At 43.5% G+C, this 12,629-nt stretch overlaps 1 protein-coding gene across 3 annotated transcripts in view; it reads left to right on the forward strand.

The window, feature by feature from the left end:
- Positions 1-12,629, forward strand: part of bsnb (bassoon (presynaptic cytomatrix protein) b) — an 86,740-nt gene that overhangs the window by 25,645 nt on the left and 48,466 nt on the right. For all 3 annotated transcript variants that reach the window (XR_015035865.1, XR_015035866.1, XM_085777317.1), the window contains exon 3: positions 9,031-9,852. Coding sequence is in view for 1 of the 3 variants with exons in the window: in XM_085777317.1 (XP_085633443.1) it covers positions 9,031-9,852 (822 nt within the window). In the remaining 2 variants the exon portion in view is untranslated. The remainder of the gene's footprint in view (positions 1-9,030; positions 9,853-12,629) is intronic.

Raw genomic sequence — 12,629 nt, forward strand, 5'->3', positions numbered from 1 at the left:
GAAGAGAGGAAGAGATGTTTGGAGGGATTTTGGGGTGTTTTATTGGCCCAGTTTGCAAGGAATTGATAAACGGTTGCATCCTAAGCATTCTGATCCCCAAACTGCAGTGCTCAGCTGCTGTACGTACTGCATGGCGATACCGCATTGTGATCTCCGAGGCAGAGCTTCTGTCTCTGTCTGCATTCTCCTTCTGGCTGAAGTTGGACTCGGTCTCGGAGCGTTTACTCCTCCTTGGACAGCGTGATGTCTCACACCTGTCAACAAAGGCGAACCGGAGAAGAAAAAGTGGGACACTGCGCACCTGTGTGATGTATGCAGTGCAGTGTTACATCATCTCACGTGTGTGAATGTGTATGTGTGTTTTTCCTCCTCCCTTCTTAGCTGTCATTGTTTTCCTTCACTTGTTGAATGTATAATTGAGAGGATCGTTCTGTGGCCACAGGGTTGTTGTTTAGGTCAGTCTGCAACATTACTTCATTTAAAGACATAATATATTATTAACTACAAACAGAGGTTTTGCCCCTCTAGTACATAAACTCAAGTACTGTACCCTTAGAAATACTGGTACCATTAATGTTACTGTAGAGAGCTACTCCACCACATTTTGGAGATGAATATTGTACTCTCTGCTTTCTTCTATTTATCTAACAGCTTTAGTGACTAGTTACTATAAATAAAATATCAGTAGCTTTTGAAATAATCAAATAATAACTTGGACGGTACATATAGTGGTAACAGATAAGGACCCAGATGGTGATGCATCTTGTAGCTCAGTATTTATACACTGTGGTATTGCTATTTTTTAACTTTAGATCTGAGCATAGTCACTGGGTCTTTCATTGTGGGCTAGTACAGTGAGTGCTACATCTGAGTTATTAATGTTTTCTGATGCTGTTATATGAGTTATATATTTGGAAGCACCCGTAGTTTCACTTATAATCAGTCAAAAAAAAAAAGTAGACAAGTTAAACATGACAGATGATGTGACAGTACAAACAAGCCAGTGAGGCAGTGAGCCGGTATGGAGAACACCAGGAGTCTGAAACTTAATCAACTGAATTAAATTATCTCATTTCTTAGCCATATTGTTTATCCTTTTAGGGTGGTGGCTGGACACAGAACCATTCATGCTTACATGTACACCTACAGGCAGTTTTTTGCAGTTGCCAGTTTAGCTAAGCTGCATGTCTTTTAGGGCTGCCCCCAACCAAAGATTTTCTTGGTTGACCAGTAGTTGTCATTTATGGCGATTAGTGCCGTTGGCTTTCTTTTTCCTTTTTTTTTTTCAGTGGTCGGGTTGTGAATTAATGCTCATGAGCCTGGCCGTGTTGGGTCCGAGATTGGTTTTACAGTTATTACCGGTAGTATGCCCGTTTATCACCAATAAACACAGTAGTGCTTTGGGACGGGGGACGGGGCTCACGACAGCCCCTGCTAATTGTTGAAAATAGCGCTGATTCGTACCTTTACGTCAGAGTCTCCAAACCAGAAACGTCTGTAACAACATTTCAGTCAGACAACTCTGAAATGAGAACAAATCATTTATTGAGTATAAGCATGCAAGCATAGTTAGCATATTCTTGAGCATGGTTGCAGCAGGATTGATTGTAAGCATTGCAAGCTGAAGCACAGTTAGCATATCCTTGAGCATGGCTGCAGCAGGTTTGGCGTCAGGCTCTGTCTCAGTTATTCGTTCCCTGAATGATCTGGTTTGCCAGACATTACAGGGAATGAAGCAGACCCCCCCGGGGATCATAGAGACAGAGCCCACAGGTGGACGCTGGGGAGGAGGTGGGTTTGCAAAACCTCATGGGCGGCAGCAGCAGCAGCAGCAGCAGCAGCAGCAGCAGCAGCAGCAGCGAGAACATGCAAAAGCAGCAGTAAGGCAGCAGAGCAGGAAATGGCAGCAGCAGCAGCAGCATAGCCAGGGATGAGCAGGTAAACTGGGGGGTTTAAGTAGCCCGCCCTATTTGGAGGAGGAGGGCATGTGACTGATCAGCTGATCAGGATGGGCGCAGCTTGAGTTGTCTGTCTGAACTAGCTCCGCAGGCTTCGCATCATGATCGGTAAAAGTCGCTTTTGAAAAAAAAAGAGAGAGACCTGCCGTGCCTTGTAAAAAACAACAACAAAAAAAAAACTGACAGCGAGTGAGTGTTGCGACTTCCTGTATCTGGCCCTTCAAATTAAAGGCTATAGCCTTTCATATAGCCTACAGTTCAGTCATATTGATTTTGACACGGCTCCAAATTAGGGCGGGTGAAAAGAGCTGTGATGTTTGATCCTCGGGGTATTTTTACCGAAGCATGTCACAGACATGTCTTTAAGACACCTGGGGACTATTTTAATTTGTGGAAAAAAGGCATAATATGTCTCCTTTAATGGCATTATTTACACAGTAAAATGTGTCAAAATGCATTGAATTGTTTTGGCTGCTCAGTACATTTTAGTTGAACAGAGTCTTGCTTAATGAACTAATTCAGCAGCTGAGAAAGCAGCATCATCACAGGGCTCATTTAATAGCTGTTCTGAAACATTCAGCTGTGTAGCATGATCTTCATTAGCAGATGGGATTATTTGTTTATTGGTCATACAGCTGTGGGCATCCAGGATTCTGTTTCTTTTTCAGGCCTCTAGTTTTTTTTTTTGCTTTCAAGTCAGTACAGACAAGAAATAATCCAGTTCTTATCCAAATCAGCATAAATTCAAAATGTAAACATGTATGTGAGTGTTGCGGAAGATGCTTTGCTCTCATTGTTTGATCCATATCCAAGTCTCAGTGGGTCCCTGCTTCTAAAACGATCTATTTCTGGCAGCAGGGCGTTCTTAGTGAAACCACAGCGCTCAGGCGTTCTGTTGGCAAACGCTGAGTTCTCGCAGAACTGTGGGATCTGGTCCCAGATCATGACCTCTGACGTGTATCATCATACCACTGTACACAAACACACACACACACACATGCATCTAGCGAGCTAAAAGAGGATTTAGATCCATGTATGAAAGACTGGCTGGATGAGAGCCATCAAATTGGTATTGATGAGATGAGCAGTAGAGATGGAGGAGATGTAAGAGATGCAGATAAAAAGGAGAAAGAAAGACGAGCGAGGGAGAGAACAAGATGGAGGGTCGCAACCGAGAACTGATGGAGAAGCGGGGCATGAGACAGCGAGCGTGCAGTGCGTTTGTTTTCTGCTGATACAGATCAGATTTCATAAAGATCCACATGATTGCCTCATAACAAGGGGGGATGCAGGGAGGAATGAGATGGAGAGATGAGGCGGAGGCAAGCTGACACAATGAAATTGATAAATAGTTGCTTTCCCTCCCTGTAGCTGCTTTCTTTGTTTTTCTGTCTACAATTTTATTTTTCAATGGAAGGCTTAATATGATTATCCTAATTAATTTAGAAAGAAAAAAAAAATCAAGGACAGTAACAGTGACAGAAAAAGGAGCTTCTGAATATCTGATTTGCAGAATGGTGTCAGCTTATTCCAGTCAGTGTTACTCTGACAGTCCCCATGGTTCACCTCTACTCTCAGCCCCTCACTTTCCCCTGATTGACAGTAAAAACCATGAACTCATCACTCCTTATACTGAGGATTGGCAGGGGACCAGGCAGCAGGCTAAGATGCTGCTGAGCCTGTGACTTACACCGTTCACACTGACTTACTGAATGACTGACCGACTGACTTAGAGACACACTCAGATAGGACGTGAGGCAGCTGGAGTTGTTACTTGACATTTTTAAAGCAGCAAATAGTTATATCAAGTCATATCTTTTTCATTTCATTTCATTTTGATTTATTTCATTCATGGTATTCTCACATAGTTGCACATATACATTGTGTACACATTTTCACCATGAACGAAAAGGAGCAGGATGAAGAAAAAACTTATAATACCTGCCCCTCTCTGTTGTTACAAATTTCATTGGCTTGCTTCAACACCAGTATTATTCTCTGTTTCAAAATATTAAAGATGATGAAACATAGTCATGACAAAAAAACAAACAAACAAACAAAATAACGGTAAACACCACTCGTCTATCTATCTTTTTCTTTTTTCCCTTCTTTTTCTCTTTCTCCTTCTTCTTTTTTGTAGATATCTTTTCTTTTTTAAACATTTTCTTAAACTGAGACATACTTGTACAACTTTTCAGTTCCTTGCTTTGTGAATGCCATAATTTTACACCTGCAACAGAAATACACATTTGTTTTAAGCTTAACCTTGCAAATGTATGTTTAAAATCAAGCTTCAATCTGTTGTCCCCTTCCTCCAATTTAAACAAGCTTTGTAAATGTTCAGGTAATGATCTGTTCTTTGCTTTAAACATTATTTTTAGGGTCTCTAATTCTTTATTCTTTATTTATTTATTCTTTATTCTTTATTATGTTGTTTTACCATGGCAGTAAATAAAAAGCACTGTGTCACAGTTGTTGTTTCAACCTTCACACTTCTGGTGCTGGGTGTGGCCTGTCAACAGAATGAGACTTTCAGTGAGTATTAAAGGTCCAGTGTGTAAAATGGAGGGAAAACCATGATAATGTAGCGTTCAGATTCTAGATAGCAGCGTTCACTTGCTCGCTCGCACTCACCCCTCCCGTTGGCAAAGTGACAGTGGTTAGTTTATTCATGAACACGAAACTCGTGAAATGTGCTGTGAAACGTGCTCTCTGGTTGGCTGGATTTTCTGTTCAGGCTGTCGTACAAACATGGCGGCGCAAGATGGGGACACTCTCTAAAGCAAGACCCTTGCTATATGTATATATATAAAAGAAGAATTATAAGACAATGAAAACCCACACATGTGTAGTACATTTCAAACGTACTAAATAAAGGGCGCTTGACGTCTGTCCGACTACCCATTTCTCCGACCACCCATTTCTCCGACTCCGACCATACATTTCTTTATTTTTGCGTCCATCAGTCCGACCTCCCACTTCTCCGACTTAAGTAGCCCTAACCCTTAACCTTACCCTAAACCTAACCTCAACACTGTAGAATGGGTAGTCGGAGAAATGAGCCGTCGGACTTGTGGGCAGTCGGACTGACGTATGCTCCCCCTAAATAAAGACGCAAAAACTTCCACCGCAATCTGTTTCAGGTAGGGATGGCCCCCTCGAAATGTCAAGGGGGCGGGGCTTGTGGGATTTCCATGTGTAAATTGCATTTTGTCTTTTAATATTTCCTATTCAAATCAACAGCAGAAAGTGCCACTTTTCCCCTAATGAAATAAGATATTTTAAATAAAACAAATCCACTTTTTCTAAATGGAATAGCTACTTGACCCTCATTCTGCTTCACATGTGACGGGAGCTTGCGCGCATGCTGACAGGCGACAGAGTCAAGAGATCAGCTGTCTGCGCTCCCTGCAGTCTAGGTGATGGTGCGCTGTTGATGACGAGTCCGGCTCCGCAAAAAGGGCAAAACCATGGGCAAAACAGTGTCCCGTGTCGTTCCCATCCCTAGTTTCAGGTTTGGTAAATCACGTTGCGACATGTGCTAAATAAATCTTATTTGCATCTACTCCTCCCAATATTTTGCACGTTCTGGCCTAGACGCCCATATTTGCATATTCATCAAGGCAAACGCGCTAAATGCATCGCGTATGCTTTTTTGCCTATTTGAGAGACGCAATCCTCAGTGCACCCGGTTAGTAGATCAGCTTGCACATTTTTTTGCGGGTGACATCAAGTTTGCACACGTTTTTATACAAGCAAACCTTTAGTAGATCAGGCCCTAAGTATCGTTTTCCTTCCACTTCACAATGATGCTCTACTTTGTGATGGTCCATCACATAAAATCCCAATAAAAGTTTGTGGTTTTAATGCCACGTGACAAAATGTGGAAAAGTTCAAGGGGTATGATGACTTTTGCAAGGCACAGAGAAGACCAACGCTGCTGCCCAATGAGCCTGTGGTGCATGTTCTACTATAATAACCAGAACTCGCCCAGTTTTTGACCAATTTTCATGTTCAAATGCAGTTATGACACCGCATACTTAAAATCATGATGCCACCACAGAGATGTTATCAGAGATGTTATCAGCCACACCAGAATTGGGAAGGTGTAAGACCTCTGAATCTCTACCCATGTTTCAGTTTTCCTGAGCACTTCATATACCAAATACTTATGAATGAATAATAAAGTGCAATAAAATGACTATTCATTCTTTTTTATCAAGTTACAGCAAAATTAGATGTTCACAGCAAGGCTTTGTTGTTAAACTAAAAGCAGCTCTGCAATGAGTCAGCGCCTGGTGACTCATAATAATACTGTATGTAGCCATACTGTGAAGGGACAGCCAGCCCGCTAGCTTGTCCGAGAGGCATTTAACACATAACATATGGATAATAACATTATGCAATTAAAATCTAATAAAGCAGTGCAGGTTATTACATGCGTGCAGATCAGCATGCTGATAGTGTCACATTTACTCACAGCCAAGGCTCTGGGCTTGGTTCCTGGGTCTCAGGCCTTTCCGCACGACCTCACTGTGCCTGGTCTAGACGAGACGATGGATGTATGGATGAATGTCACAAAAGTCTGACAGAATTCATTTTTATTTTATTTATTTATTTAAGGAGGACAATGCACATTAATGGACATAATAAAATGTAAAAGTGCCAGTGTTAGCCAACGGCTAGTTTCCTACTGTAGTCCTCCTGGCAAGGTGTTAAAAGCCATTAAAATAAACACAACATAACAACAGAATTCATAAAACAGGAAAAACACACATGTATCCAACAGAAACCAACAGACAAAAAAACTACAAAGAGAGACAATTAACATGACGCTACTATAAAAAAACAAAAAAACAAAAAAAGACTATTTATGGATGGATAAAATGGATGAAGATGCAACAATGCAAGACCGGGACAGGGTTTCTTGATGGAGTTGTGCTAGGATGGGTTGAGAACACAACGAAACCAAAGTATAGTACAGTGTGATAAAGTGCTACAGTGCACAATTAAAAACTGTCAGGGATGGATAGATGACATGGGGGTGCAGCAATGCAAAAACCAAAATTCATAAGCAATGGTTTGAGCAATTCGAATGAACTTTAAAATAAAGGCCTTATATAAAGTCTTGTTTGTGAACTTGAGTGTGAATCACTCTCCCTTGGCCATCGGCCTTCCATGATCCTCCTTCATTTCTCTCAGCTGTCTGAAACCTTTCTGAATCCTCCTTTACAGGCTGAAAGTCAATGTTGACCACAGGTAAAGGAAAAAAAAAAAGAAGCTAGTGGCCAAGGCCTCCCACCCTGCTCTTTGTCCTCCAGACCTCCAACCCATCCACAACCCTCACACACCCTTTCTCCGGCGGTATTTATAATGCATTAAGGCATTATGTAATGACCACAAGTCCAAGACCGCTACAATAGAGTGGCAGCTGTCGAGGCACCAGGATGCCAATTACCACATATGGCCATGTGCCATCACCATGGCCTCTTTTTGACTTTCACCTTCTTATGTCTATATGGCTCAGAAAATGAGCAAGAAAGAAGAGAGGAAGAGCAGAGACATAAAGGAGAAGACAACAGCGGGAGAAAGGAGAGGAGAATGGTGGGAGGATTTTAATGAGGATGGGAACACGTGTAATGAGAGAGAAGTAATAGATGGTAAAGAGAGGAGATACACAGAAGACATGAGGGGAGATTACAAAACCATTGGCAGCTATGATTTATTGAACGAGTCCAGAGTTCACCACATCTGTCACATTTATTTCCCACACATTTGTTTCTGGGTAAATGATGTTTACCAATAAATACCCACGCAGAGGCACAGGGACGTTTAAATCCTGCCTCAATGAGATATTTTACATTCTTCACTGTTATTCTTTCATTCAATCATTCCAAACCTAATTTTTCCCTTTCAGATCTGGCTGGAGGCTATCCCAGCATGCATTGGAGGAAGGGAGGGAAGATAGCCAGTCTGTCACACAAACAGACCAACACACTGTGGGGGATCCAGTCTAAACCCAGGAGATAGATCTGTGTTTTACCTTATCTTGGTTAGAGTAGTTTGGTTGTTTTTTTTGTTAGTTTTTTTAATATACATTTTAAAATTTGTTTTTTTTTATGCCTTTGTTGGGTAGTTGGATAGTTGAGAGAGACTGACATGCAGTAAAGGGCCACCCGATGTGGGATTCAAACCGGGGCCGACTGCAGTGAGGACTGTAGCCTCTACATATGGGACACCTGCTCAACCTACTGCGCCACTCAGCGGCCCAGTTTTTTGGGAATTTTTGATCATTTAAGGTGGTCTGTCTGTAAGCAGTAACAGGAATAACAGCGTTACTAACAGCGCTACTTTTTTCAGTAACGACTCTGAATAAAATGCACCGTTACTCGATTCAAGAAGTTCCGTCACAAAATAATACACCCGTTAAAGTGTACATTATATAGCCTACACATTTTTCAACTCCATCAACTAATCTGAAAAAAGCCGGAACTAACCAACTCACTCAGTATTCCTCTGCTCAGGCAGGCTCCACGACGAGTTGGTTAGTTCCGGATAAACAGGAAGTTAGGGTTATGATTAGGGGGTTAGGGGGGCGAGTCCAAGTAATTTGACATATTTGAGCATTTTATTAAAAAGAAGTAATGCAATAGTTACTTTTCCTTGTAATTAGTTACTTTTATAAAAGTTACCCAAAAGTAACTCAGTTACTTTTTGGGGAAAAGTCACTAGTAAACATAACTAATTACTTTTTTGAAGGGCCCAACACTGTAAGTGAAATCAATCCAATAAGGAAGGCACTTCTCTAAAAGGAATAGACTTATTCCTTCATCAGGAGACTGATAGCACTCTGGTGTCTGGACAGTAAATATGGAAATAGGAAACAACATGCTTATCTCTGTCCAAAAGCTCCCTAAACCTTAGCATGAACGCAAAACAAATAAGCTTATCTGCCAATATTTTGAACTCTCCCTTTAAATCCTGTTCTCTAATTCTCTTGTCTAGCCTGAATGGTGGAGATTACCGCAGCATATGGTCATTGTTTTGTGTTTTCTATCTTTTTCCTTCCTAGGTGCAGGAGTGGCTGTGTCTGAACTGTCAGATGCAGAGGGCGCTGGGGATGGACATGGACACGCCACGCTCCAAGAGTCAGCAACAGATACACTCTCCCTCTACTCCAGCCAAACCAGAACTCAAACCCGATGCTCCGAGTCAGCCTGTACCCCCGACACAGCCCCCTCCTCAGACGCAGCCTCAGCCGGCAGCTGGCCCTCCCAAACAGACTGGTCCAGCTGGCCCAGGTCACCCGCAAGTCAGGCTCCCCCCGGGGGCCGTCCCTCTCCCCGGCATCGCCAAGGCCCCGTCCCAGCCCGATCTATCCCGCAGCTCTCCCGCCCACCAACCGCAGCACCCCCGCCAGGACCAAACTCGCAGCGCGGGGAGCTCCCCCTCGCGACAGCCCCCGCCTCCAGAGCAGACGTTTGGGAAGTTGTTTGGCTTTGGCGCTTCTCTCCTTAACCAAGCCAGCACTCTCATATCTGAGACTACTCAACCCCAACAGCAGCCCCCGAAACCCGCCCCTAAACCAGGAGGACCTCCGGGTCCTGGACCTGGGGCAGGTAAACCCTCAGGACCTCCGCCCGGACAACAAGGGCCTCGAGCCCCTGTTCAGCAGCAGCAGCAGCAGCAGCAGCAGCAGCAGCAGCAGCAGCAGCAGCAGCAGCACCACCACCCTCCTCCAGAACCCTCTAAGCCCAAAGCTTGTTGCCCTCTCTGTAAGACAAGCCTCAACATCGGCAACACAGAAGAACAACCCAACTACAACACCTGCACACAGTGCCACTCCCAAGTGTGCAACATGTGTGGATTCAATCCCACTCCACACCTAGTCGAGGTAAGGCTTCCATTCCATCTGTCTGGCTCGTTCAGCTGCGTGGAACAAAGTGTCATCTGGTCCCGCAATAGCCGGCCGGCTGGCTAACCATGGCTCTGCTAAATGAAATGATTTATTGATGTGTTTTTGTGAGAAATGCTGTGTCACCGTGCAGTTCAGTCGGTTTGGTGATTATCCATTTGTGGCTGTCTGGTCTCTGTCTGTCAGAGAATTCCTGTGTGCATGATTTGAGTGCTGGGCTTCAGGTGTTCGCTCTTGTCTCTGAGGTTCTTCAGGATCCTCTCACTGAACGGCTATGTTGAATATGTACATAGTTTATCAGTGTGATTCCAAACACATTTTTATCAAAATTAAAGGGATATTTTAAACATTTTGGCAAATTCCTATTGCCATAATCCATATAGTTTTAGCAGTAGGTTCATTACCTTTAATTGTCGGTGCAAGCTGTTTTTAGATCAGCGGGGCAGAAACGCAACTTGCACGGTATTTCCATGTTTCCTTCATCAAACTAAATACACAATCCAACAATTCCAAAACACTCTCGTAGACAAGTTGTGACGTAATAATAATAACAACGTATAATTATGTCACATTACGACACATGAAGCAAATACTCGGAACTACTTCGCTATTTGTGAATGTGTCAGCACAGCAGAGGTGTTACTAGAATGTCATGTTTGGGTGGCCATTTGGATTATTTGGGTGGGCAACAACAAAAATGTTGGGGGTGAAGGGAAACAAGAGAAAAGAATAAACAAGAATCAAAGAGTTTTAATTGGATTGCTACAATCAGCTGTTGCAATACTCGAAAACAACTCTGTCTCATAACATTCCATTATTATCTCATAGCGTGGTGAATGTGCAGGTCACAACTTGTCAATGAGGGCGTTTTGGAGTTGTTGGATTGTGTGTTGGATGAGTTTGATGAGGAAAAGATGAAAATACCGCATGCCGTGCAGAGCTCACATCTCTGCCCCGCTTGCACCGACAAATAAAGGTAATGAACCTACTCCTAAGACTATAGAAATTATGACAATAGGCGGAATTTGCCAAAATGTTGAACCATCCCATATGTAATATGAGGGAGTGTTCAGAAAAACATGATAACTGAATTAGTTGGCAGCAGGTGTCTGTATGCAGCTGGTACGCACACAGCTTTCTGTAAGCCCGTGAGCTTCTTCTCTGTCCTCTTGTCTTTCTCTCTTTATGTGTTCCTCATTCAGGACCGGCTCTGTTCTGCTCTGTCAGGGCCTTTCATGTAGTTAGCACAGTGAAGTCCAGGCCGTGACTCACCTCATCAGTGTGCGCTCTACCCTGAAGCTGCACAGAAATATATGACCAATCTACGGGAAATGGAGCCTGATCAAGATCAATTTAATAGATAATTTGAGTATTGATTAGTCACATCCTGGGGTCAGCTGAGGGTATATTCCTCCCTTAAGTGCTTCCTTGTCCCTCTGTCATGGTGGGAATCCAGTTGGTAAGAACACAGACTTGCTAGTGGCTTCCAGAGCCAGGCAATAACAGAGTTTAATTATGCAAATCAAGTCCAATTGAATGATAGCAGTAATAACAGGCTTTCTGCAGAGAGCTGGCTTTTTATGGGCGAGCCTTGTCTTCCCAGGCATCTGCTTGTCACAGGCACTAGCACAGGCCATTCATAGATTGCTATGGAAACAGAGAGATAATATGTTTGTCAGGCGTCCCTTTCATGCTTGGCTGCTGAGATGCTGAGGGTCTACAAAAAACTTTGAGACTGCCCGTGCTCTGTTTTCACGAGAGTCTTCGTTATTAAGCGCATTGTGTTTCTTTCTGCTCCAATGCCCCCCCCCCCTCCACCCCCATCTGCAACTCAATCCACCATAAGGTGCATTCTTTCCAAACCCGTGAACAGTTTTTGTTGTCGTTCCATGCGAGCTGGCAGGTGGGGCTGCTTCAGATTGGGTGAGAACCATTTGGGCATGGTGTGAGGCTTTGTACTTTGAATCTAGGTTTCTCGGCTTGATTCCCGCAGCCTGTCTGGCACACTCATCTTCCTCATGCTCTTCTAATCTCTCAGAACTTTTTCTCTTTCTCTGCATCCGCCTCTTCTTTGTCCCGTCCTGCCTGTTGCGGGCAGAGTTATGGGCATCTGTCCCTATAAACGAGGGCGTGGCGGCGGTGGCAGAGACATCTCTCCATGTGTTTTAATAGAGCATCTTGATTTGAACTTGACTTGAAAGCTCTTTCCAATTCCATCTGTCGAACTGAAGAGACTGAAAATGATGTGTACTGAAAGGATAAGGATGCAGGGTTGTGTACTTTTGTTATTGTCAACAGTAATTAATCTTCTGTGAGGTCCTTAAAGCCCCAGTATGTAACTTATTTGGCTTTTTATTAGCAAAAATCAAATATTGCTTTCATAAACGTATTTCACTAAAGTCGAATCACACCCGCATACAAATGAAAGCTTTCTCATACCTTAGAATGAGCTGTTACAAGTCGTTACAAATACATAAGGGGGGCACACCGAACCGAGGCGGCCATGTTGCATCGCCATTTTTTACGTTCAGTGGCAGTGTGACCGTAGGTAACCACAGAAACTCAGCGGAGCTGTCGGCTCGGGGAGAAAGTTTTCCAGGTAGCGCCTGTTAAAACTGTCACCACTGTGTAGTGTGAGGAAGGACAGGGGCACTGATGTTGCATTCAGGTGCAGTCAGGCATCTGAATGACGCCGTCGGCAAACCAACCAGATGTCATTTTACTCGACGAGAGAAAGACGGTAAAGCGTGGGTCAG

The sequence above is a fragment of the Trachurus japonicus genome, chromosome 5 (assembly GCF_045865225.1).
Source record: "Trachurus japonicus isolate A0001 chromosome 5, Traja_1.0".
In the NCBI taxonomy this organism is placed as follows: Eukaryota; Metazoa; Chordata; class Actinopteri; order Carangiformes; family Carangidae; genus Trachurus; species Trachurus japonicus.